Source organism: Protopterus annectens, chromosome 6.part0 (genome assembly GCF_019279795.1).
Source record: "Protopterus annectens isolate FY-2018-M chromosome 6.part0, PAN1.0, whole genome shotgun sequence".
NCBI lineage: Eukaryota > Metazoa > Chordata > Ceratodontiformes > Protopteridae > Protopterus > Protopterus annectens.
The window spans coordinates 1498914182-1498937436 of NC_056737.1; the positions used below are offsets into that span (position 1 = coordinate 1498914182).

Genomic DNA, 23255 nt, shown 5'->3' on the forward strand with positions numbered 1-23255 from the left:
TCTGTGAAGATGTACTTACAACTGTGTAGACATCTAAATGTTCATTTATGTTATTTGCAGTATATGGTTATGGGAAAGAATAAAGAATTCTTCCTGTCTCATACTTATAATTCTACTGGGAATACAGAAAGATATGAATTAAGTAACAAAATACACAAAGCTAAGTATGAAGCTTGATGAGGAATAAGTGTTTGCCAGTCTGATAAAGTAATTATGCAATGTAACCGATAATATTATTTTAATTTCTTTTCATTCCAATTCCTTTTACAGGCCCTGCTGTTCCATCTGTCTCTGTACATAGTGCAAGTGATATAAGAAGTAAGTGTAGAGCAAGCTATTTTAGTTTATTATTAAATCATTAGATCATACTCTTTGCCTAGATCCACAGTCTGCGTTAAAAAAAGCTCTGTTTTGTAATTGTTATGTACATATCTGCATGCACGTGCTTGTTTGTATATGTTTGTATGTATGCACATTTATTTGCCACTGGGTTGCACATTTTGCAGCGACATTATTTTCACTTTTTATCCTGTTACGAACTCCAGCTCTGAAATGTTATCAAATATGTTATTTAATCATAGTTGTCACTAACAAATACCAAGTTAAAAATCAATAAGTATTCATTGCTTTGACATCTATATATGTTTTTCAAGTGTCTGTCAGTCACTGCAAAGATTAGAGCATTGAATTATTAAATAGTTGCTTCTCATAGTCTAGGACTTAAATACATTATCCTCTGAGCAAATCATTTAACTAGAGAGTGCACTCAGGTTGCCTCTGATAAGGAACACTTGTATGCAATGGCTTTGCTTGGTAAACAAATACAAACAAGTGTGTTACTTGTGACTGACTAAATTGTTTAGTATCCTGAGCATTCCAAACAAATGTTCTGTACTATATAATGGTGCTTACATCAACTTAGTTATTTTCAAATTTGTTATGGAGAATATGGGGATTATTTATATATCAAGGCATTAAATCCAAAATGGTCACATTTTAAGTTGCTTTAGACCGAAACTCCTGGATTTTCTAGTCTAATTGGCTTCATGTCAGAATAATGACTTTGTCAAACGTGTATGCAAAGATATAAGATGATGTGAAATTATATGGGAAAACAGCAGTTGTCTGGAACTGTACTGAGGACATCTTGTTTGTCAACTGTTTACACAAATTTATGTTAAAAAAATAATTTTTACTGTGGGTAACATTTCCACTTGTGGCATTTGTGACTTGCACATTATCGCATTTCTTGGGAAAGGCTGCAAACATTTTTTTTCCATAAATCACCATGCTTACACTCAAATTAAGAGAAATTTTACTAAAAGGCACTTTGTAAGGAAAATAAGTAAATCAAACATACTGCAATTATACTTGAGAAGAGTTTGGCTTAGTGTCCATGACTGATAAGAGAAAGTAGATTACAGATTTCCTGATGTTGCAAAAAATATGTACATCACTGCAAACTTAAATGTTAATAACTACAGTTAGAAAATCTGGATGGTGTTTACACAATTAATGGGCACATAGTGGAAAAGGCTCTGTAGTTATTGTGAGAAGCAATTACAGTGATGATCTGGTGTCAGAGAGTAGAAACACCAGAAATCTGTAAGTCAGCAAAAGAAACAATAAGATATGTTTTCTTTTCCACCAGCATTTTTTACATTAGAGAACAACACTGTTTTAAAAGAAGAATTGAAATCCAAAAAAACTTTGAAAACTGAAATCAAGATAGTGGAACTAGAAGACTATGGTAACAATGTTTGCCTTTCATTATATTAAAGTTTAATATACTGTTTGTTGCTTAAACTGCACTTTTAAGTTACTTATGGGTATGTTTATCTTCCATTTCTTCCGTGCAGAATTTCCTCTACAGTTATCTATACCAGCAGACTTTTCAGAAAGTAATTCATATCCTGTCCTGTTTATTGTGTAAGTAATTTTACAACTAGCTGAATATGTTTCTCAAAGTATTTTATTATATTCATTAACAATGTTAAGGCACTTCAGTCCAGTTGTCTTAAAGTGTACCTAAATAATTCCAGCTTGAGTCAGCTTGGAAGCTGTTGCTCTAGTTTTTGGTCTAAGTTCTCTTTCGGAATGCTTCTAATTGAAAAGTTACAAATAACAATTTTATCATTTTTGTTTAATTATTATGAATTAGAATGGTGAGCTGAAACTACTAAATCTAGATTTCAAATGTTGAGATTAGTGAATATGTTATGAAAGCTGGAAAGAATTATACCTTGCACAAAAAGGGAAAGTGATTTTGGAACACATTGCCACTTGAGATGTTTTGCCTTCTACTGTATTGCCACTTGAGATGTTTTGCCTTCTACTGTTTTATTAAAAAAAAACACGACTTATATCGGATAATAATAATAACAATAACAGCCAAGATAATAAATTAACCATAGCAAGCCATAAAAATAACTAAATAAACCATTCAGCTGGTTGACATCTCCATGCCTGTTCTGGTCCAGCAATGCATCATCTTGGTGTGTACACCAAGTCCCTTGGACAAATCCTATAACCCATCAAGATCAGGGCTTACAACTTCCAGCCCTGAAGACTTGCCTTTTTACACCCAGACTCACAGATCTTCCTGTCATGTCACTAAACATGAGAGGCTGCTGAACTAACAGGGAAGAAATCGAATGAAGACTTGAGACCACAAGGCTACTGCCCACCAGCATGGAAAACATGCTATTCTGCCACTGCTTTCATGCCCTGTGAAGATGAAAACAAAAAAGTGGATAAATGATAGAACAAGGCATGCAGTGACTAATCAAGCTACTAATTGTTTAAGAGACTCATAACTGTAGGTTAAATAAATAAATAAAATCAATTTAAGTGAATTCTATCCTGTTCATAAAAGTCAAGGTCAGGTTTTCCATTATTTTCCTGTTCTGTGACACAAATGGCATTCAGACTTACTGCTCAGTCTACCCACCATTTAATAAAATGGCTGGACACTTCCGTGGCTGAATTTTTTATGTTCCTCTCCAATGAAATCTCGGGACCATAGCAGACTGGCATAAAATTAGTTTAGGATGGCTCAAGATTAATAACCATAAAAACACCAACAACCATTATTGAAAACAAACTAGGGAGTTAATCAGGCAATCAAAACATCCAGAAAACTATGTGTAAAATTCAGTGCTAAAATAAGATGCACGAACATTCAAACCAAGTTATTTATTCAATAAATTGAGCACTTTCATTACATAACAGGAACTTCCTCAGAATCTACACTTTCCTAACCCAACACTTTATTTTATGCAGTTTACCTTAAAGGCATAGTATGTGTTAGCCTTTAAAATTATTTAACCAAAGTGGATAAATACAAAACTGTGCAATTTAACAAGCAGCCTGAAAACTATTTTCAAAACACACAAATATTTAAAAATTATTACATTAAATACTTTAAAAATATTCAGTCATAGATAGAATTATTTAATGATTTGATGAGAATAACTGCGTAGTAAATAAAATAAATGTAAGGTGTAAAAAATCTAAGTATGCTGTTAGACCCTACCCTATAAAATGTTATAGGCTTATTGCTTTTATTTTTAATACTGAATTAATCGATGTCCTATCATTTAAACCAGGTGGCTTCATTGCATTTAAATGCAATTACCATTTCAGTTCTCTAAATTAAGTTTTCCATTCCCGACCTGTGGGGCTCCAGGGAATTTTATCTAATATTCCAAAACTCTACTCACATGAACAAGTACATGTAAGTTGATGCCTAAACAAAGCATTGTTCATGTTTTTCTTTTTTTATGTTGTAGAGGTGTTCATATATTCTTTTGTTAAATGCTTGTTTAGACTTTCCTGTGTAAAAACTGCAGTGCCCTTCGTATAATGTTACATAAACTATTCTTGATGTTTTGCAATTTTTATTAATAAAACTGATTTTACTATTCAATCAGTTGTTAAGAGTTGTTTCTATGTTAAAATGTAGGGACATAACTTGCATGACCCACATTTTGTGGTGCCACGACCATTTCCTGACTTGGTTACATGTATGCTGTTATTTTAAAAAATGGTTTTATATCATGTGCCATTTTATAAATAAAAAGTAGTTCAGCACCCAAGGTGTTTAACAATGATGTGTTGAAAGTTATGATACACCATTTCTTTGTGATAGTCTTTTTAACCTTAGAAACATCTTCATTATGTTTCTGTAATTAAGGCTCTATTATAACCTTCATAATTGGCACCATGGATATGTTTTCTTAATATACATTTGGTTTGATCCAGTGAAAGGGTTGTGTCCTAAATGGAGTTTGTACCTATTCTCCCATTAATGTATTACTTCTTTACTGATATTGTGTATAAACTTCATCGGGTAGTTTCTCTGTAAAAATATTTGATCTAGAATTGTAAATTATTCCTTATTTGAAGTCATCATTGCTATAGGAATAGATTGTCCCTTAACTAAACATTTTGTGGCTTTTAGGCTAGAAACTATTATAATAAAGGTAAGAGTTACTGAATGCTGGCTTCCTATATATCTTGGATTTGAATGTAGTTGCTTTCGAGATGATTGTGGTGACAAGATAATTCATACATCTTTTTTACTAAAACTCTATGTAAATTTCAAAAAAGAAGTGAAGTGTTTAACTGTTCAACAAAACCCACTATGATATCCATGTGACCTGTCCATAAAATAAAGATATCATCTAGGCATTTTAGATATAATTTACAAAACTGAAAATAGTTGGATTTAAACATATATTCTTTTCCACATGCTATCAAAACTAAGTTTGGATACATGAAAGCACAGACCATGCCCATGGCTACTTCTTTAACCTGTTTAAAGAGCTTCCCCTCAAAATAAAGAAATTATTTTTAAGACAATCATTCTAAGATCTTTTAAAAGCTCAGTCTCTGCATTTGAAAGAAATGAACATTCATTTAAGCTGTTATAAAATAATTCAATATCTTCCACATTAGACATGCATGTAAAAAGATCCATCACATCAATAGTTAAAAATCCATGTTTTCAGACCACAAATTGGGTGTAAGTCTACTAAGAGAATCCCATGAATCATTTAGTAGATGTGACATTTCTTTAATCCGTGGCTTTAATTTGTTGTCTATAATGTGTTTTAGAGGGGTCTACTTTACATGGTCGACTCTTCAGAAAGTCAACTTTCATATGGCTGAGACCATATGATTGACTTTCAAAAAGCCGACCATGTAAAATAAACACATATACACCAAACACTTACCTTTTAACTGTTAGCAGGGGGGAAAGCCCCCCTGCACCCCCAATGAGGCTCCATACCCCACATTTCCTGTAACTTAAATATACCAATTCCGACATCGCACTACAGTGCAGAAGATGAAATTGTCCTAATCCGCACTGTACAGAGATGGCGGTTCCCCATGGTCGGCTTTTCGACCATGTGAAGGGGACCCATTTTAAAGCCATGGGTGGCTACATTTGGTCTGTCTTTCAAGTTCTCAGCTCCCTTATGAATTTTTGGTATGCCAAAAAGAAAACTAGGTAAAATGTTATTCTTGTTTGTTAAGTATGTCTACATACTATGATCAATCCTGCCTTCCAGTAATGGATCTTCCAAAATTAATGTATTTTAAAATAGGCAACATTAATCTTATTTCTTGATACAGTCACATAAGTTTGAGTATCATATCGCATCTTGTATATAGTTTCAGTGTATTGCCATGAGTTAACTATAACTGTCCCACTCCCTTATCCATTTGATTAGTTCTAATAGATATATCTTTCTTGGTGGAACTGAGGATATTAAACTCTCCAAATATGATATTTATTGTCTTTTAATATGTCATTGTAATCTCTAGTGCAGGCGTTTTCAAAGGCTTACAAAGTAGAATGCATCAGGGTGTTGAAAGTATTTATTTTCTTAAACTCATTTCTGATTAGCATAACCTGTTTACCTTTTGTGTTGTTAAAATGTGTGGCCAAGTTCATGTTCCTTGTGAATAGTTTTAACTCAATCAGTGAATCAGCCACATTTAAACCTGGTGCTGGAATAAATGTAAACCCTCTGGAAGAAAGCTTAAAATGATCATTAGTAATTGTTACATGACTGTAAATATATAAGTTGCATCCATTCAAGGAAAAAAATGGGACTCGAGGAGGGATCTCCATGGACTAACTTGTGCCACACTAAAGCCATGTGGAATAGGCAAGGGACGTAATAACTACATCTTTTATGTGAATTTGCCCCCTCCCCTTGCTGAATTGGTCTGTCTTGGACTTCTTTAGCTATAACAGAGGATTATCTGCTGTTGGAAACACATCATCCTAGCAAAACACCTGAAGAAGCATGTTTGCTCTAAATACTCCCATATAAAGCTAGGTAAACAATGTGGCCCAGCAAATAAAAGAATGGTAACCATATGAAGCATAATAACTATCCACAATGGTGTGCCTTGGGAGTAGGTGGCTCCTCTGAATTTCTCCCAGCATTTTGTTACTCTAACAACTAACCAGTGTCCTGAAATATCTGGTAAACCCAGAGAATGGGTTAACCAGCTCAAGGGTGCTAGGTGTTTGTGTAAAGTGCAATGTTTGAACTAGGGGTACTTCTTGCCACAATTATGAATAAGCCTTTTTGGTATTTGGAGCTAAATCAGCTTGGATATAATGGCACTGGCTACCTTTCTCCCATCAACTAATAGGAGTTTCTTCTGGAGCCATTTGATGGACTCTGGTAAACTGGAACAGGGATAAAGTGGCAACAGTGCCATTATCTTTCTTTGAATGTGTTGTCTTGACAATATTAAGTTGATCTGTAAACTTAAAAGGACCAACAATCTTTTTACTGAAGAGACCACTTAGACTTTGTAAAATATTAACCTCCTGATAGCAAAGTGTTCTCTCTAAATAAAGTTGGCAACCTATATGGGGATGATTTCTAAATTTCCTTAATCTGAAAAACTGACCACCGAAGAGATTACAACATTCGATGTTGGGGGAGGGCTTTAAAGCTATTTTAGAGCTCCACAAACTCACTCAATAACAGCAAACTTGCAGCTGAGACTTCTTTATCAGATATTATACTAGAAATACCCATTGATCTCATCAGCAGAGAGGTATGCATAAATTTGGATCAGACTCTGACTGAAATGAATACTACTGAAAATAAACTTGAGAATAAAACATGACATGCTCAGTAAACATTTTGACCTTGCAACCTGCTTAAGTCAGGGTAATAGCTTAGATTGTGATTGCATAACCAAGGCAAGGCGGAACAATGAAACACCAAGAAATTTCATGTAAGAGAAAATGTAGTTTTGCAAATTGGAGCCCTTTTTACATATCATAGAAAGACAGAGGGAGCAGCACTTAGTACAAAATGTCAGAATCGCATACGACTTTTTCACAAAGGAAGCAACTGAAAGCCTTTTACATTATTGTCTTGTCAACAGAACAGGAAAGCCAGTCTCAACATGTTTCACAGATGAAACTAAATAAATGCCTCTGAGTGAACCATAGATGGGTATCTGTAAGTGCAGTATGGGTGGGGGAGGGGGAAACTATTACTGATGACTGAATAGTGCTCACATTAATATAAAATTTAAGAGTAGAAATAACTGCCCACTATGCCAGCTTAATTTTCTAACTAAATGTATTAAACATCAACTAAACTTGACAATTCCCAAGTGACAGTGAACCACGGAGAGTGCAGGAATTTCCTATAATTGTAATATGTATCAGTAAAATCAAATAAAGCACTACACAACTGAAGTTACAGATTGTGACAAAATCATTCCCATATACAGGAATACCTATCAGTCCATCTGAAATGACTCTTGTATATTTCAAAACCTATCAAACATTTACCACTGGAATTTGCAGCCTAATGGTTATGTTCTTCATACAGAAGTCAAAATGACAAAAACATTTTACATGGGGCAAGAACAAAACTAATACAGGTATTATTTACAAAACATGTAAGGTGATGCTGGAGATATTGTTAAATCACCCAGTATTAAACATGTGAAGGGAACCAGCTCTCAATGAATAGCACACATGCTGCACAATTCAGAGTACAATGCATAGAATAAGTACCTTTTAAAAAGGCTACCAGTGTACACAGGTCATCACCTATCTTATTATAAGCAAGCATGTCAGTCTTTTTTTACTTTTGCACACTACAATGTTACAGCAGGAACCTCATTATTCCTTGCAAGCAACTTCTACCACATGCTATGTAAATAGCTCAGGATTATCAAGTAGTGGTGCTTTACATAACATTTTTTGCAGTTGTTGATGCCTCAGCTACTCTGTGGCATACATCTTAACCTGGAAACATCAAAAATCTGGACAAGGCCTATGAAAAATAGGTACAAATCTGTATGCTGATTAACATAAAATTTGCATACATAATTATGTAACCCTACCCACTCTGATGGAATTATGAGATACCAACTTTCGAATGCAAATGGAAGAACAGACAAGCAAATTATGGCAACAGAGTCCCCCTGCAGCCATTCCAATGTCCCATTACCTGGCTATTCCGCCCCATTTACCATAAACACTAATGTGTGCATACTGCTTTACTTCTACAATGATTTGGATTTTTTTTTTTACATTTTATAGCACAATGGACAAACACTAATGTTAAACAAAGCAATACTGTCTCACAATGAAATGAGACTTGGCATTAAAATGTCTCTGCCCTTGAAACTCACATTAATTGAAACAGCATTGAAACCCACACCACATCCAAAGAAAATGCATCTGGCCAGTGATGGATAAAGATTACCTTTGGGCTGTTTTCAAATCAATGGCCCCTTGCACACAAAACAAGAAAAATACATGCATTCTTTGATACACCTTTCTGACTTTATTAAATTATATTCCTTGTATAATACAGCATACTTGTTAGACTTAAGTTACCTGACTTTATTAAATTATATTCCTTGTATAATACAGTACACTTGTGTTAGAGCACATTTTAAATGTATTATTTGAACATTTTTCCAGTAGGCGATGAAACAAAATGAATGAACCAATGATGACAAAACTGCCCAATTCAGAACATTTCCATCATAAAAGTCTATTTACACACACACACACACACACACACACACACACACACACACACACACACACACACACACTATATATATATATATATATATATATATATATATATATATATATATATATATATATAATGACAGTAATGTAAGCCATAGGCATGTTGCACAGCTTCTAGCACTTATTTTCAATTTCAGGGGGGGGCAAAAGGACAAAAACCAGGGACACATTTTAAACATTGTTTGTATAATTTTGGAAAGTTGCTAGAATGAAATGTTCTGTTGCCACCATGCATTTCACTGCCAAGTCTTGAACTCAGGACTCTGCACTATAGTCAGAGCAACATACCACTATGCCAAATCAGCAGTTTCCTGAAAGACAGAAAGACTGAAACTTAAATGGCTATTCATTTAGTGAATTCAGTTCTCACTTCTTACCATAGCTCTCGACCTCTTAGCACAAAAACCCTGGACAAAGCCAATAATGGTGGAATACAGCCTCAAATAGGGACACATTTCAAATACTGATCTTCTAAAGTTAGAACATTGCTAGAATAAAAGGGTTTGTGTTACCAATTATTTTCTGAAGAATATGAAGTCTGAAAGTCAAATGTCTGACATTATTTAGTGAATTCAGTCCTTTAATGATTTGCCACAAAACTCCTGAAAAACCACAGATTTAATGAGGAACAGAACAAAAATATGATGCATAAATTTACAAGTGGTGGTGGCTAGGAACTTTAGGCTCTTTTTACCTTGTACCCAAGGTACAGGGTTTGAGCCTGAGTACCTCTAGTCGCCAGGTGTAATAACCTGGGAGCATTTACACACACACACACACACACACACACTCGAGAAAAACAGTTCCTTAATGACAAATGCTACAAGCAGGATCACTCCAGCAGCAGACCAAAATGCTATTAAAAAAAAAAAAAAAAAAACAAAAGCTCTGCAGCTAACCTTAACGAAAAATGCTATACCTTAAGGAGAAATGCAGGAGCAGTACCTTAATGAATGAAAAATGCTATAAGCAAAATAACGTTCACAAATGGGATAGCTTCAGCAGCAGCAGTGCCTTACAGCAGTACCTTAGATAAAAGCTCTGCAGCTAACGTTGATGAAAAATAAGCAAAATAATGTTTCATTCACAAGCAGAAAAGCAGTACCTTAAAGAGAAACATTCACAAGCAGAAAAGCAGTACCTTAAGGAGAAACGTTCACAAGCAGGATAAAAGCAGTACCTTAAAAGGTCTCTGAAGCTAATAATGAGAAACATTTGCAGAAAACTCCAGAAGAAAAGAAGATAAGCAGCAGAAATAAACTCCAAACCAAAGTCATTTTTTTCAGATCCATTCAAACAGCAAATATGTGCATGTGAGCCCTAGAGCTTAATTCCGACAGGCTAACAGAGCTGATGTCATCGCGCACACAATGACGTCAACTCACAAAGTGCGAAAAGAAAAAAATGTAAAAAAGGAAATGAAGGGGTGCCACTCAGGAATCATGACACCCTATTATTTGGACCCCAAAATTCGGTAAAAACCAAGTAATTCAGTATGGTTGGGAGGTATGCTCTTTGGACAAACAAATGACACACAAATAACAGAATCTTAATCTCATTAGGGTAATGTTTTATGTACGTGAGCAGTTTACCACTGGGCATTAGTACAAAGTCTGCATGCCTGCATCATGACATCAAAGGATATTCTATGGTGAAATTCTATACAAAGAATCTGTGTGCCTATGATATACCATCAAGGATGTGTGGACAAAAGTCATTATAAGAATGTGTGCACCTTGGAAGTGACAGCAAATGATGAAGGTTATACCACAGGGATCTCATGAGTTAATCTGTATTCTAGCAACATACCAGGATGGAATAAATTGGTTCTAAACCCTGAATTTGTTTATCTGCAATATGTTTGCATGGGAAGAAGGTAAGAAATAGTGTACATTGTATTTTATTGGTGCCTGGGGGACATGAAAATAAAGGGACAAAATGTCTGACTAGTTGAACTATATTCATTGCATCAAAGGGATCATATTGGATTGTCTGAGAAACATAAGGGTATTGAAAGTTCATTATTTTTCTTTTTTGTTTGTTTGTTTTCTTTTTTTTTTTTTTAACTAATCCTCATTGCTAAAATTCAGGACCAGTATTAAAGAATTTGAAAACACAAAACTATGGAAGTTTTTGTTGTTTATAGTACATCATGGACTTTCTGTGTGAATGTAATTGTATCTGACTCTCCCCATATGTGACCTTTGTCCTCAGTATATTGGTATTATTCTTAACCAAAATGTTAAAAGACAATCCATGACTACTACCCACAACTAAGATTATATGTAATTATAAACATAATCCTTACAGTGCCTAAACCAAATCCTTACAGTTGTTAGGATTTACTATTATTTTGTGCACTGATTCGGACTTAAGAGTAAAAGCATTGCAGGCTTTTTTTTTTTTTGGCAAGGGGGTTCCCTTTGACCTCATGTTTACTGGCCCAGCCCTCAGTACTCAATGCCACACCAGGTCTACCAGCTGCTCTCCATCCCCCTGGACTTACTCCGTTTTCACTGGGGCCAGTTTCAGATTTTGAGGGTGCTCTTGGGGCTTAGCTCATCTATATTTCCATGAGGGTGGGATTTTTTTTAAATATACCTACTTCCTCCCACCCCCCATGCTTATTGATTATGTCCAAGGACAACTCCCTTCTTAGGATCATGCCTCCCCTTAGGGAGTTATCAAAAGTGTTCTATCACTTTGGATGTACATGCCCATACCTTCCCTGCTACTTTGCCAGTCACCCAGTCCAGTAACTGAACCTGGGTTGGCTGGGCTGTAGTCAAGGTTTACCCCTCTAACAATATATATATATATATTTTTTTATTTATTTTTATTTAACATTTGTTAACCGGGAAAGTCCGACTAGGTTCCACAGATCCTGTTTTCAGCAGAGGCCCGGGGAGAAATGCTCCAGAATATCTCAGCTAAAAGCATTACAAGCTTATTACTAACTTCATTTTAGTTGCATACCTACTCTCTTGCCCTGGAGATAGCTGTAAGTTAATCATAAAACTTTTGAGTTGACATTAAGGATATCAGCAATTTGTAAGGTTTTGTACTTGAGGGATAGATTGAAAAAATGAAAAAAAATATTTTTCTATGCTCCAAATAAAGGTATTAAAATAGTTTTCAATTTACAGTGCCATGCTTTGACTTTGAATTCTCAGGATTTACTATTTGAAGGAAAGGCTAAATGAAAATTCAACCTCAGTTCAAGCATATTGTTTATCAACAGGGTTCCTGACAGAACAGCGAACACTTAAAATGTTGAACGTCATATGGTCGACACCATATGATTGACATTTCAAGAGTTCGAAGGTTGAATTTAATGGCACTGTACAATGCAGAATGGGAGAATTTCCATTTTCTGCACTGAAGTGCAGTCTCAGAGTTGATATATTTAAGTAGAGGTGGGGGGTGCAGGGTGCTTTGCCCCCCTGCTCGCACCGTTAAGGTATGTTTTCTTTTTTTTTTTTTTTTTTATTATATATTCGGTCTTTCAAACTTAGACCATATGTTTTTGAACATATGGTATTCGAAGTTTTGAAAGTTCAAATATATAACATAGACCCAATCAACAACCCAGATTTTGCTTAGGATTAAGTTTGTAGTCAGAACAGTAAGGGATATGGTAGTCTAACAAAGAGGTCCGAATGCTAAGGTAAAAATATTTTATCTCTAATAAGTCATCCATGTTTAACCTTAATAAATTTGTTTGGCTGCTGTGAATGTGGATTAGTCTTTCAAGAAGTATGATTGATGGTCTAGGGATATCACGGCACATATTTAACCTACAGCCTGATATTAATGCTCACAGGCTTTTAGTTATGGTAACAATCAGATCATGGTATTCTAGGATGTGAGGGTAAGATTAATCTTAAGTGGCAACGTTATTGGAGATTTAAACTTATCTGAGGCATGTTCTTCATCAACAAATACTTATCAGCATTGAATCAAAGAAATAAACTGAGGGTTGACTTGCCATTAGAGTGGTGCAGAAATTCATTTATTTTGCAGGGTACAGATCCCAGCAAATATCCAGTAATTATTTCTGATGATGTATTTAATGATTTGTATTAATACTTACTACACATATAATGAAAACTCTATCTTGCTAATTTCATTTGTGAGGTATTCCTTATATTCCTTTCTTTATCTGTATTTCTACTTTGAGATTTTTAAAATGAACACAGAGTTTGATTTAGTTCTAACTACTTCCTGCTGCTAATCCTGAACTGTAGTAATCCAATATACAATTCACCTATTGAAAATCCTTGGTCAGAATTCCAAATAAAACTTAGACAGACATCCTCTGTGAGATGAAGCCCACCCTCTTGTGATACAGATAAAGGTTTCAGCCATTGCATTAACTTATTTATTATTCTTACCTCCAAGTCAGTGCAAATCAGAAGTAAGGATTTTCCCATGTGTTTTAACAGTGTAACTGAAAAATTGTGTTAGTTTAAATCTAATCCAGGTTCTTTCAGCTGATTATCTAAATCTATGTATTAGATAATTAAGACGTATGGTAGAAAATAACATAACTTAAATATAAGTAAATAAATTAAAAAATAACGAATTATCACAGGACTTTCTATTGCTTAATTTCAACAATCACCATAATCTTAAAACAGTAATCTTTCCAAAATTAATAAACATAAGAAAAACAAAATAACTACACTGCAGTAAGCAGACCAACAAATAAGCAATTGCATATGTATATGAATTATTTCACACATTCATTATCCAACTCCACATTGAATCCAGTTTTAAATTAGTAGAGAGCCAGAAGCAGGCACCCATTAAGTGTGAAGCAGATTAATTATATACATGTGCTAGTTTGTCAGATGACACATACTCACTCACCTTTTTCCTAATGTCCACACCTGTAGGCAGTTAGTAAGCATGCCAGCTCACCTCTAGTACATCCATTGACTGAGGGAAGAGACAGGTGTCCCAGAGAAAACCATCATGGAGAAAGGCAGAATACTCAGGCTCAACAAATATGGCACCTAACCAAATTGCAGAACTATTCACTGTGAGGTAACAGTATGAACTGTTGTACAACTTTAGCACAATACATACATGCATGCATACAAGTTTATGTTTCAGATAGCTTCAGTGAGAAGTCAGCTGTAAGTGTGAACACTATGAAATTATTTCTCTGACTGTGCATGTTATACACATCAGGACGATAATTATTTAGTTTTCTCCACAGCTGATGTAACATTGATGAACATCATTCAGAAATATTGTTTCCTTGTCATACTGCATCATATGAAGTGCACAAGAGATTCAAGCAAACTGTAAAATCTGTTTTCCTTTTTTTTCCTTTTGTTTGCAATTTTGGATTGTACATTTTAGCATGCTGACATACAGAAAGCAATATTCTTATTTTGTTTTAGTTGTTTTTATGTAATATGTTTTTTATGTAATATTGATATTGTAGCTGTATCTGAAAGTTAAAATCTACTTTGTTACTTAAAATCAGTGTTGTCCTTTGCACTGCCATTAAAATTTCCATGCAGCCCACAGAATAACAACTATTCCTTGTCATTTTAGATACAAACATAAGTAATGGGGTTATTTGTTAGCAAGAAATCAACTCTATACATCAGAAAGTACTTTGTGACACCAAATGACCTGCTCTTCTTGTTTTGAAAAAGACCACATTGCATGATTGTGATAGCACATTGACTGCAGTTCCGTTTTATAAAAGACAGCAATGCATGGCACCTTGAAGGTGAAACTGACAGATACACTAGCAAACCTGCACATAATCCCACTCACATGAATGATGAATGCTTGCAAGACTCTGTAATAATGTATTTTTCTGAGGTAGAGCACTGATCTCCATGGGCCTTTTTCACACTTAGCCTAGGAGGGGTGTATGGTAAAATGACTTGCTCAGAGTCACACAGTTAGATAGTGGCATCAAACCTTGCACCTCCGGACCACAGGAAATAGCTCATTAACAACTCCTTAACCATCATTCTCCAGTTTTTTGTCATTTGCAAATGCAGCCATATTGCCTCTTTTTCCCTGTTAAAAGTTCTTCTGAAGTATCTCAGTATTGTTAAAAACAAATGTGTCACTAACACTAAAACAAAAATTAAAAACTCTAAAAGAATACTGTTTAAGCACTAAAAGGCACAACATTAATATATATTTTTATACTGTCTGCTTTGCATGTTCTTGGGATTCTGATTCCAAGAATGTGTCACACAGCTGCATTCATTTCAAAGTATGTGTGAGTTTAAATCTCTATTTCAAAGAGTACAGGTATAATGTAAAATTAACTCTTATGCCCTTTATATTTTTCTTTTTTTTTCTGAAGGCTGAAGCTATAACTTCAGAGGTCAGAGAAAAGCAGACTTTAAGAGAAAAAATACTTATCAGTGAGACAGGTTAACAGCCATTTTAAAACAATAGGGACTACTAGTTTGGTAAGAGGTAAGGAGACAATGGTTCTTTGTTGCATTCAGCCTAGGAAATCTCACAGTAGATTTCAGTCATTGTCGTATGTATAGTGTACACAGGCAAAATTGGTCTGCTGGGGGTTTTAGCTGTTGTTTGTATCATTTGGGATGAAGTAAGATGTAGAAATAATGTTTTAGTTTTCTGAACAATTGAATCTCTTATTTTCTGACACTAAAAATAAAGAACAAATCCATCTCCATAGCATACTGAAGTCTTATCATCATTTTATTGAATGGTATTTATCATAGTTTGTAACTTACCTGGTTATCTTTGATCTATATAATACTTCATAGGAATTGTCAACATCTAAGACAAATTCTGGAGGAATCAGCAGTTACAATCCTTGTATCAGAAATGAGATACTGTATAACATCATTGATTATTATCCCTGTCTAGTACAAATGGTTCCTATATACATCTTTTGGTAAATCAGACTTACTGATGACAAAAATCTCACTTTCATTAATAACTGATTTTTTTTAAATATTCAATAAATAAGGCTGATAATGAGCTGTTCCCTGTAGTCAAGGCTACAGGGTTTGATACTCTCCATTATTTCTGGCTACTGTGTGACTGAGCAAGTCACTTAACCAGAGAGTACCCCCCTAAGTCATCCTAGAAGAGGACATTTGTGTGGGTTTCCCCTATTGAGAAATGAATATATATATATATATATATATATATATATATATATATATATATATATATATATATATATATATATATAAAAAGCTTTCCCTATTCTAGAGAACAGTCATATGGAATTTTTTCCTTATGACTTATCTTCCTTCAGAAGATATTAATACATAATAAAATATTACTAAGATAAACATTTCCATTTGATAGAGATGTCATCTCACATTATTGACCGCTACTACATATCTTCTGTGAATCACCTGAACTTAATCTATTACGAGAACTAACATAACTCCTCAGATATTGGGTATAACTGTTTTATATACTGATTAAATATTTGATTCTCCTTGGATGTTTCATTTAGTGTGTATGTCAGTGTTAAGCAATGTCCTCTACAATGAGCACTATGCTGTACAAATATATTAGTATATCTAGATTTGAATAGTAGATTCAGCTTCACGAATGTAACTACCTCATATTCTAAGACTCATTAGTGTGAATCCAGGAATAGCAAGGAGAAAGTCCGAAAGTGTGGCCTTGTATTTATTAAATCCGGGAATGCTGTTTCATAGAATATTCCCTTTTCTCCAACTTCTAGTGATCACAGAGTTAATATGTATACATTTGGGGGTTGCACTGCAAAAAATAATAAATAAATAAATAAATAAGAAACAACTTTAAATGAAAGCAGCTGTTCACTTGTGCTTTTTTTTTTTGTTTTTTTTGAATAATAGTGTGAAGTCCACAAAAAACAGATCTGGTTGACAGAATTCTCAAGCAGAAATTTGTGACAAAGTGTGTATTAGGCATCCCTTGGATTATAACCAAAATGGCACTGGTTTTGTACTATTTTATAGTAAAACATCACATTTTAATTTGTGAATATGTTAAGTATAAATTTAATATTCAAAAATAATATTCTTAAACTGTTTGGCAGTATGTGTTACGTGTTCTCCAGGTTAATGATGAAAGCAAATTAGAAAATTAAATTTCTTAATTTTTGGGCAGTATGATTGTATTACACAATATGTGGTGTTCTACATGAGAATGTATATGCAGTGTAACTGTAACTAGTGTTTTAATATATATATATATATATATATATATATATATATATATATATATATATATATATATAGGTTCACTTCTAAATCCTGAAAGGCCAAAATCCTGAAACTCAAAATCCTGAGATCAAAATCTTGAAAGCTCAAAATACTGAAAACTCAAAATACTGAATCTCATAATACTGAAAACACACAGGATATCAACACTTACTATATTCCAGCACATGTACATACAGAAACAAATAAAAGACAAACCATTTTACTCTTCTCCAAGTACAAGCAGGGGGGCAAGCCCCCCCTGCATCCCCCATGTGAGAGGCTGCACCTCCTAGACCCTAGTTGTATATATCAACTCTGAGATTGCACATATAGTTGAAGGATAATATGTTTCTGTATGTACTTGTGCTGGAATATTGTAAGTGTTGGTATCATGTGTGTTTTCATTATTATGAGATTCAGTTTTTTGAGTTTTCAGTATTTTGAACTTTCAAGATTTTGGTCTCAGGATTTTGGGCTTTCAGGATTTAGAAGTGAACCTATATATATATATATATATATATATATATATATATATATATATATATATATATATATATACATATATAGGGTCAGTGTTCTAAAGTTTACTCTTTTGAACATCCATTCTGTCATCATGGACCCACATATATCTCAATCTCAATCTTTATCTGTATCCATACTTCTATACTGGTAGATAGATATTTACACACACATATATATCTGTCTGTCTGTGTATATGTGCATGCATATAAATGTGCATATATATTATATATGTGTGTATGTGTGTGTCTGTGTGAGTATATTTTCTCTCTCTCTCTGTCCATCTCTTCATATCTATTTATGTATCTATATACAGAAATATGAAATAGATACACACACACACACACACACACACACACACACACACACACACACACACACACACACACCCACTAGTGGACTGGTATACATTTTCTGTAAGTTTGACAAAAAAATTATGACAGGTGGTGAAGCTTTATGTCACGAAATGAGTTCTCTGATTTTACACTTCAAATATTTCATATATCACATGATCTAGACCTCACACATTCCATTTCTTCTTTCTGTGTTTATATATTTTGATTAGTTTGGATGTGATATAGCAATTGCAATATTGATTAGATTTGTATACAGGGTTTACATGGTGGGTGTAGAATTTTATGAATAGGTTTTTATATCTATTTTTTTTAAAAAAAAAAACAAATAAGTATGACTGTTGGCTAGGCTTAAAATGGCCTTTCATAGCAGTTAGCCTCCTACTATTCACCTGTGAGCACATGTATATTTTATACAGAGAGCAAGAGATACACACATGCACAGACATTCATAATTTAGTTTATATTATAACAAAAGTAAATTTTGTCAGAACCCATTCAGTTGAGTTAAGAGCAATTATCCATAAAGATAAATAAATAAATAAATGCATACATAAATAAATATAAAACAATGCATCTGTGGGAAGCCCACCTGCCACCCTGAACTGCCTATACTACCTTATCTTTAAATATACTAACCTTAAGATTGCACAGCAGTGGCATAAATATCAATCCTGTTAGCTAAATATTTCCTAATTTTACTTTAACTGTGAAACTATGCAAACAATTTCCATACCATAACAAGCACAAGAAAATGAATTGCAACTATAGCAGATAAAAACAGTTGTAATTACATTACTTAAAACCCTTTTGATGTTATTAATCATATAAAGCAAAAGTATATATTTTTTCTAAAACTTTGTTTTATTAATTTCAACATTAACGTCAGAAAATTAAACATTTAATGAAACATAACATCAAATAAGTATATACAATGTACAATGTCATAACAAAATTTACATTAACTTTCACCATTAATATTTCTCTAAATCATTAAGATCTTACCAAGATAAATGTTGATGAGTATTATTTGGAGATCTAATTTTAACAGTTTGCAGTTCTTTACTGCATATTGTTTTAGCTAAAGCAATAAAGTCATTAAAAGAGAGCACGTTTTTACTTTTCCAGTTTCTTGTTAAAATTTTTTCTGGCTATAGCTAGAACACACCAAAGGAGAGGCACTTGTGTCACTGGTATAGAGTCTGAGATTGGGGTGTTAAATAAAATCAAAGAATTTGTAATTGTGCAAGACCATAATGCTTCTGCAAAATGTGTAAATTTTAACCTAAAGGCAATAATCATTCTACACTGTACAATCATATGAAGCCAATTTGCATCCATTTTATTACATATCCTGCAATTAATTTTCATTGTTTTATAAATTAAAGATACTTTCTGAGGAGTTAAGAAAATTCCGTGTAGGTATTTCCAAGTAAAAGATGTTCCAGTATGTTGATGAACTAGGTTTCCCCACAGAATTTAAATATATTTTTATTCTTGTCTGAAAATAGTTCACTATTAATGTTTGTTGAATACTCCCAATATAATGTATCAGAGGCTAAAAATAAATCACTTCTTAGAATCTTGTGTATGTTGGATAAATAAGATTTACTGTTTATCACACCACTATCAATAGTAAAGAACAGTTCTAAAACTTTTGAAATGTAACTTGCATTCATATGTAAAAACACTTTTAATAAATTATCAGTAAAATCTTTACAAATTTGTATACTTATCAGTTTATTGTTTTCTATACTATATCTAGCCAAAAGGTAATCAGCTGAATATATTTTATTTCCATTTAGAAATTGAAACCAAAAGTGTAGATTGTTTTTCCTTTAGATCCAGTATTTTATTTACATTAAATATTTCTAGACAACCATTAGTGTAGTAAGCTATAAGAAATATTACAAGTAACAATTCCTCAACAATATAATGAGATTACATAACTCTTTTAAATGTACTCAAGATATAATTATATGGAACTCCCTTCCTAACTCCATTCTCTCAATGACATCTAATAATCACTTTGAGCCATCACTTAAAGCTTATCTAAAAAATAAGTGGCTATGTTCCTGTACTAACCCCTGTGTCCAGTCAGACGTTTCCAGTAAACAAATGTTAAATTCATTCATTAATTAACAAAAGGAAGAGAGACAAAACAACTTTTAACATTCACACAATAAGTTTAAGGACCCAATATATTTTAATAAAACTAGAGTTGGAATCTATTTCAAGCCTACTATTAGAGGTTAAAATTATTTCATGCATTTGTTTCCATTTTGAAATATAAGAAGAGTCTAACTATTGAAATAATACTTTAATTATTACAGATTTAGCAAATAAATCAATATTTGAGAAACCAGTTCTACCATCTTCCCAACTTCTTACATGCCAATTAAATTATATTCTTGTTTTTTGTGGATACCATATAAATTTAAGTAAAATAGTGTTTACATTTTTTTAACCTTTTTTGATGGAATCATAACTAGTGACTGTACATAAAATAAAATTGTTGGCAATAGCATCATTTTAATCAATGTTAACTCATATTCCTTTGTAAAAACTCAATGTATACCAGTTATTAAGTTATTCAATATATCAATTAAATGTTTATAGTTTGCCAAAACTGAATCCTTCTGACTAGAAGTAATAGTAATTTCCAGATATTTAATTTGTAAGTTCCCCCAGTTAATATACTTATAACCTCTTAAAAGGGTTTTTCTTTTTTATTGATAAGTAATGCTTTCGTTTTATTATGATTAAATTTTAGACTTGATTTTTTTAATCTATTTACTGATTGAATTATATGCTCCAGTGAAGAATCAGTGTCACCACTTGTTAGCAATATGTCATCTGCATAAAGCTGAATTTTGGAAATAAAATTCCCATCTATGGAAAATCCCTTGGTCATAGAATTTGATCTTATAAAATTAGCAAAAGGTTCTATTGTGAAAGCAAGTAACAAAGGAGACAAAGGACAACCCTGTTTCATGCCCTTTAACAATTTAAAGGAGCCAGATACAAAGGAGTCTGTTTTGACAAAAGACAAGTTATCATACATTTTTGTTATTAAATCTATAAATTTCAAAGAAAAAAATAGTTCTTTAAGTACTTTACATAAATTAAAAGAATCGACAGAATCAAACACCTCATCCAAATCTAAACTTACAATTGGAAGCTCTTTCTTATTTTTGTTTGCTATATCTTATAAAGAAGAAAGTCTTATAACATCATCTTGTACTCTTCTATGCAAAATAAACCCAGTTTGATCATCTTCAATTAACCTAGACATTGTAAGATTTCATTGTTTTGCATTTATGGACATAAATATTTTGTAGTCTATATTAAAAAGAGAAATGGGGTGATAAGAAGAACACAATTTTGGATCTTCATCTTGCTTTAATATGGGTGGAATCAAAGAATATCTCCTCGAGGGTGCAGTATTTGATGAATTTTTGACGTCCTCTAAAAATTTTAATAAAATGTTTAATGTATTTTTAGGGATAAGTTTATATATTTCCGGAATTATATCATCCATCCCAGCAGTTTTTTTTCCTTTTAAGATTTTTAATTTGTTCTTTTATTTCTTTAAAAGAAAATGATTTATTTAAGTTTAGACACTGAAAATTTTCCCTGAAAAAAACTGTCAATTAAAATTTCATTATTTAATGCTGATTTAGTATTTTGAATTGATTCATAACACTTTTTAAAACTTTCCAATATATATTTTAAAATTGTTATTTTTTAACATTATTTCCAACTTTTTATTTAAATCTCTTTAATATGATTTATATTATTTCATCTTTTAATATAATATTAAGTTATGTACATTTTTAGGGTTAATGGAATAAGACTGTAATTTTAATTTTTCACAATTTAATAAAATCATATGATGCGTTATTTCTAGGTATTTTTGATTTAAAAATTTTAATTCAGCATTTGCATTCTTATCACTGGGCTTTAAATTTAATTTTATTTTACCTATATTTGATTGTAAAACAGTTAACTTGTAATCCTAGTCTTTTCTTTTATATAAATACCAACTCTTAATTCTAGCATATAAATATACTTTTTAATGAATCCCACAAAATAACATTTGCTTCTTCCTCATTATTATTAATCTCCATAAACATATTTATATAATTCAGAAACCATTCCTTGAATCCTTTAATTTTAACTATGTAAGCAGGAATTCTATGACAAAAACAAAACCATTAGTGTTCAACAATACATTAAAAGTAATAGCATTATGGTCAGATAAAGGACAAGAAGTTATCAGCACTTCATCAATTTTAGAATATGATCCACTAAAAGTAAACATTTTGTTTATGTCTGAGTACCAAATTGAAAAGAATAGTGTGTATAATTAAAGGAATTTGGTAATTTTAGATCATATATGAAATTGTTCAAATTTTTAGCAGCTGCAGATATTCTAGTAATTTTATCTTTAGTAGTATCTTTTTCTGATAAAATGTAATTAAAACAACCAGCTAACAAAATTGCCCCATTTGCATGTAAAGCAATGGTATCTAGATACTTTTTTGATACCCTAGAACCAAGTCCAGGAATCCAATAGACATTAATAAATATTTTATTTATTTCAAATACCACCAATCCTATCATTCCATTTATATCTGAATATGTATCTATTATTTTTGGCATAACTGATGACGTCTTCCAAAGAATAAGAGTTCCTGTCCTTAGACAACAAATGTGTCTCCTGTAAAAAAAAAAAAAAAAAAAAGCTTTGTTCACTTTTAAATATTTGATCAAGCTACCTCTCTTTATTGGATTATTAATGCAATTAATGAGATACATTTATAAACTGAAATATTTAATAAAAAGCAACTTAGAAAAAACAAAATTAGGAATTGTTATGGACAAATTCAGAAAACTACTAAAATATTATTTATAAAAATATTTACACCTTCTTGCATGGAATAAAAACATTCCTGGTTTATATATCTATGGTACACTATAATACCTATACCACATTTACTGATATTCAATTTTTCATAGATATTCAAACATTATGATTGTGAACACCACAGT

The 23255-nt window shown here is 32.6% G+C and overlaps 1 protein-coding gene across 1 annotated transcript in view; it reads left to right on the top strand.

Annotated features, from left to right (window-relative positions):
- Positions 1-23255, top strand: part of DPP10 (dipeptidyl peptidase like 10) — a 3628631-nt gene that overhangs the window by 3213239 nt on the left and 392137 nt on the right. The window contains exons 17-19 of the mRNA XM_044074976.1: positions 271-318; positions 1652-1750; positions 1860-1929. Coding sequence (XP_043930911.1) covers positions 271-318; positions 1652-1750; positions 1860-1929 — 217 coding nt within the window. The remainder of the gene's footprint in view (positions 1-270; positions 319-1651; positions 1751-1859; positions 1930-23255) is intronic.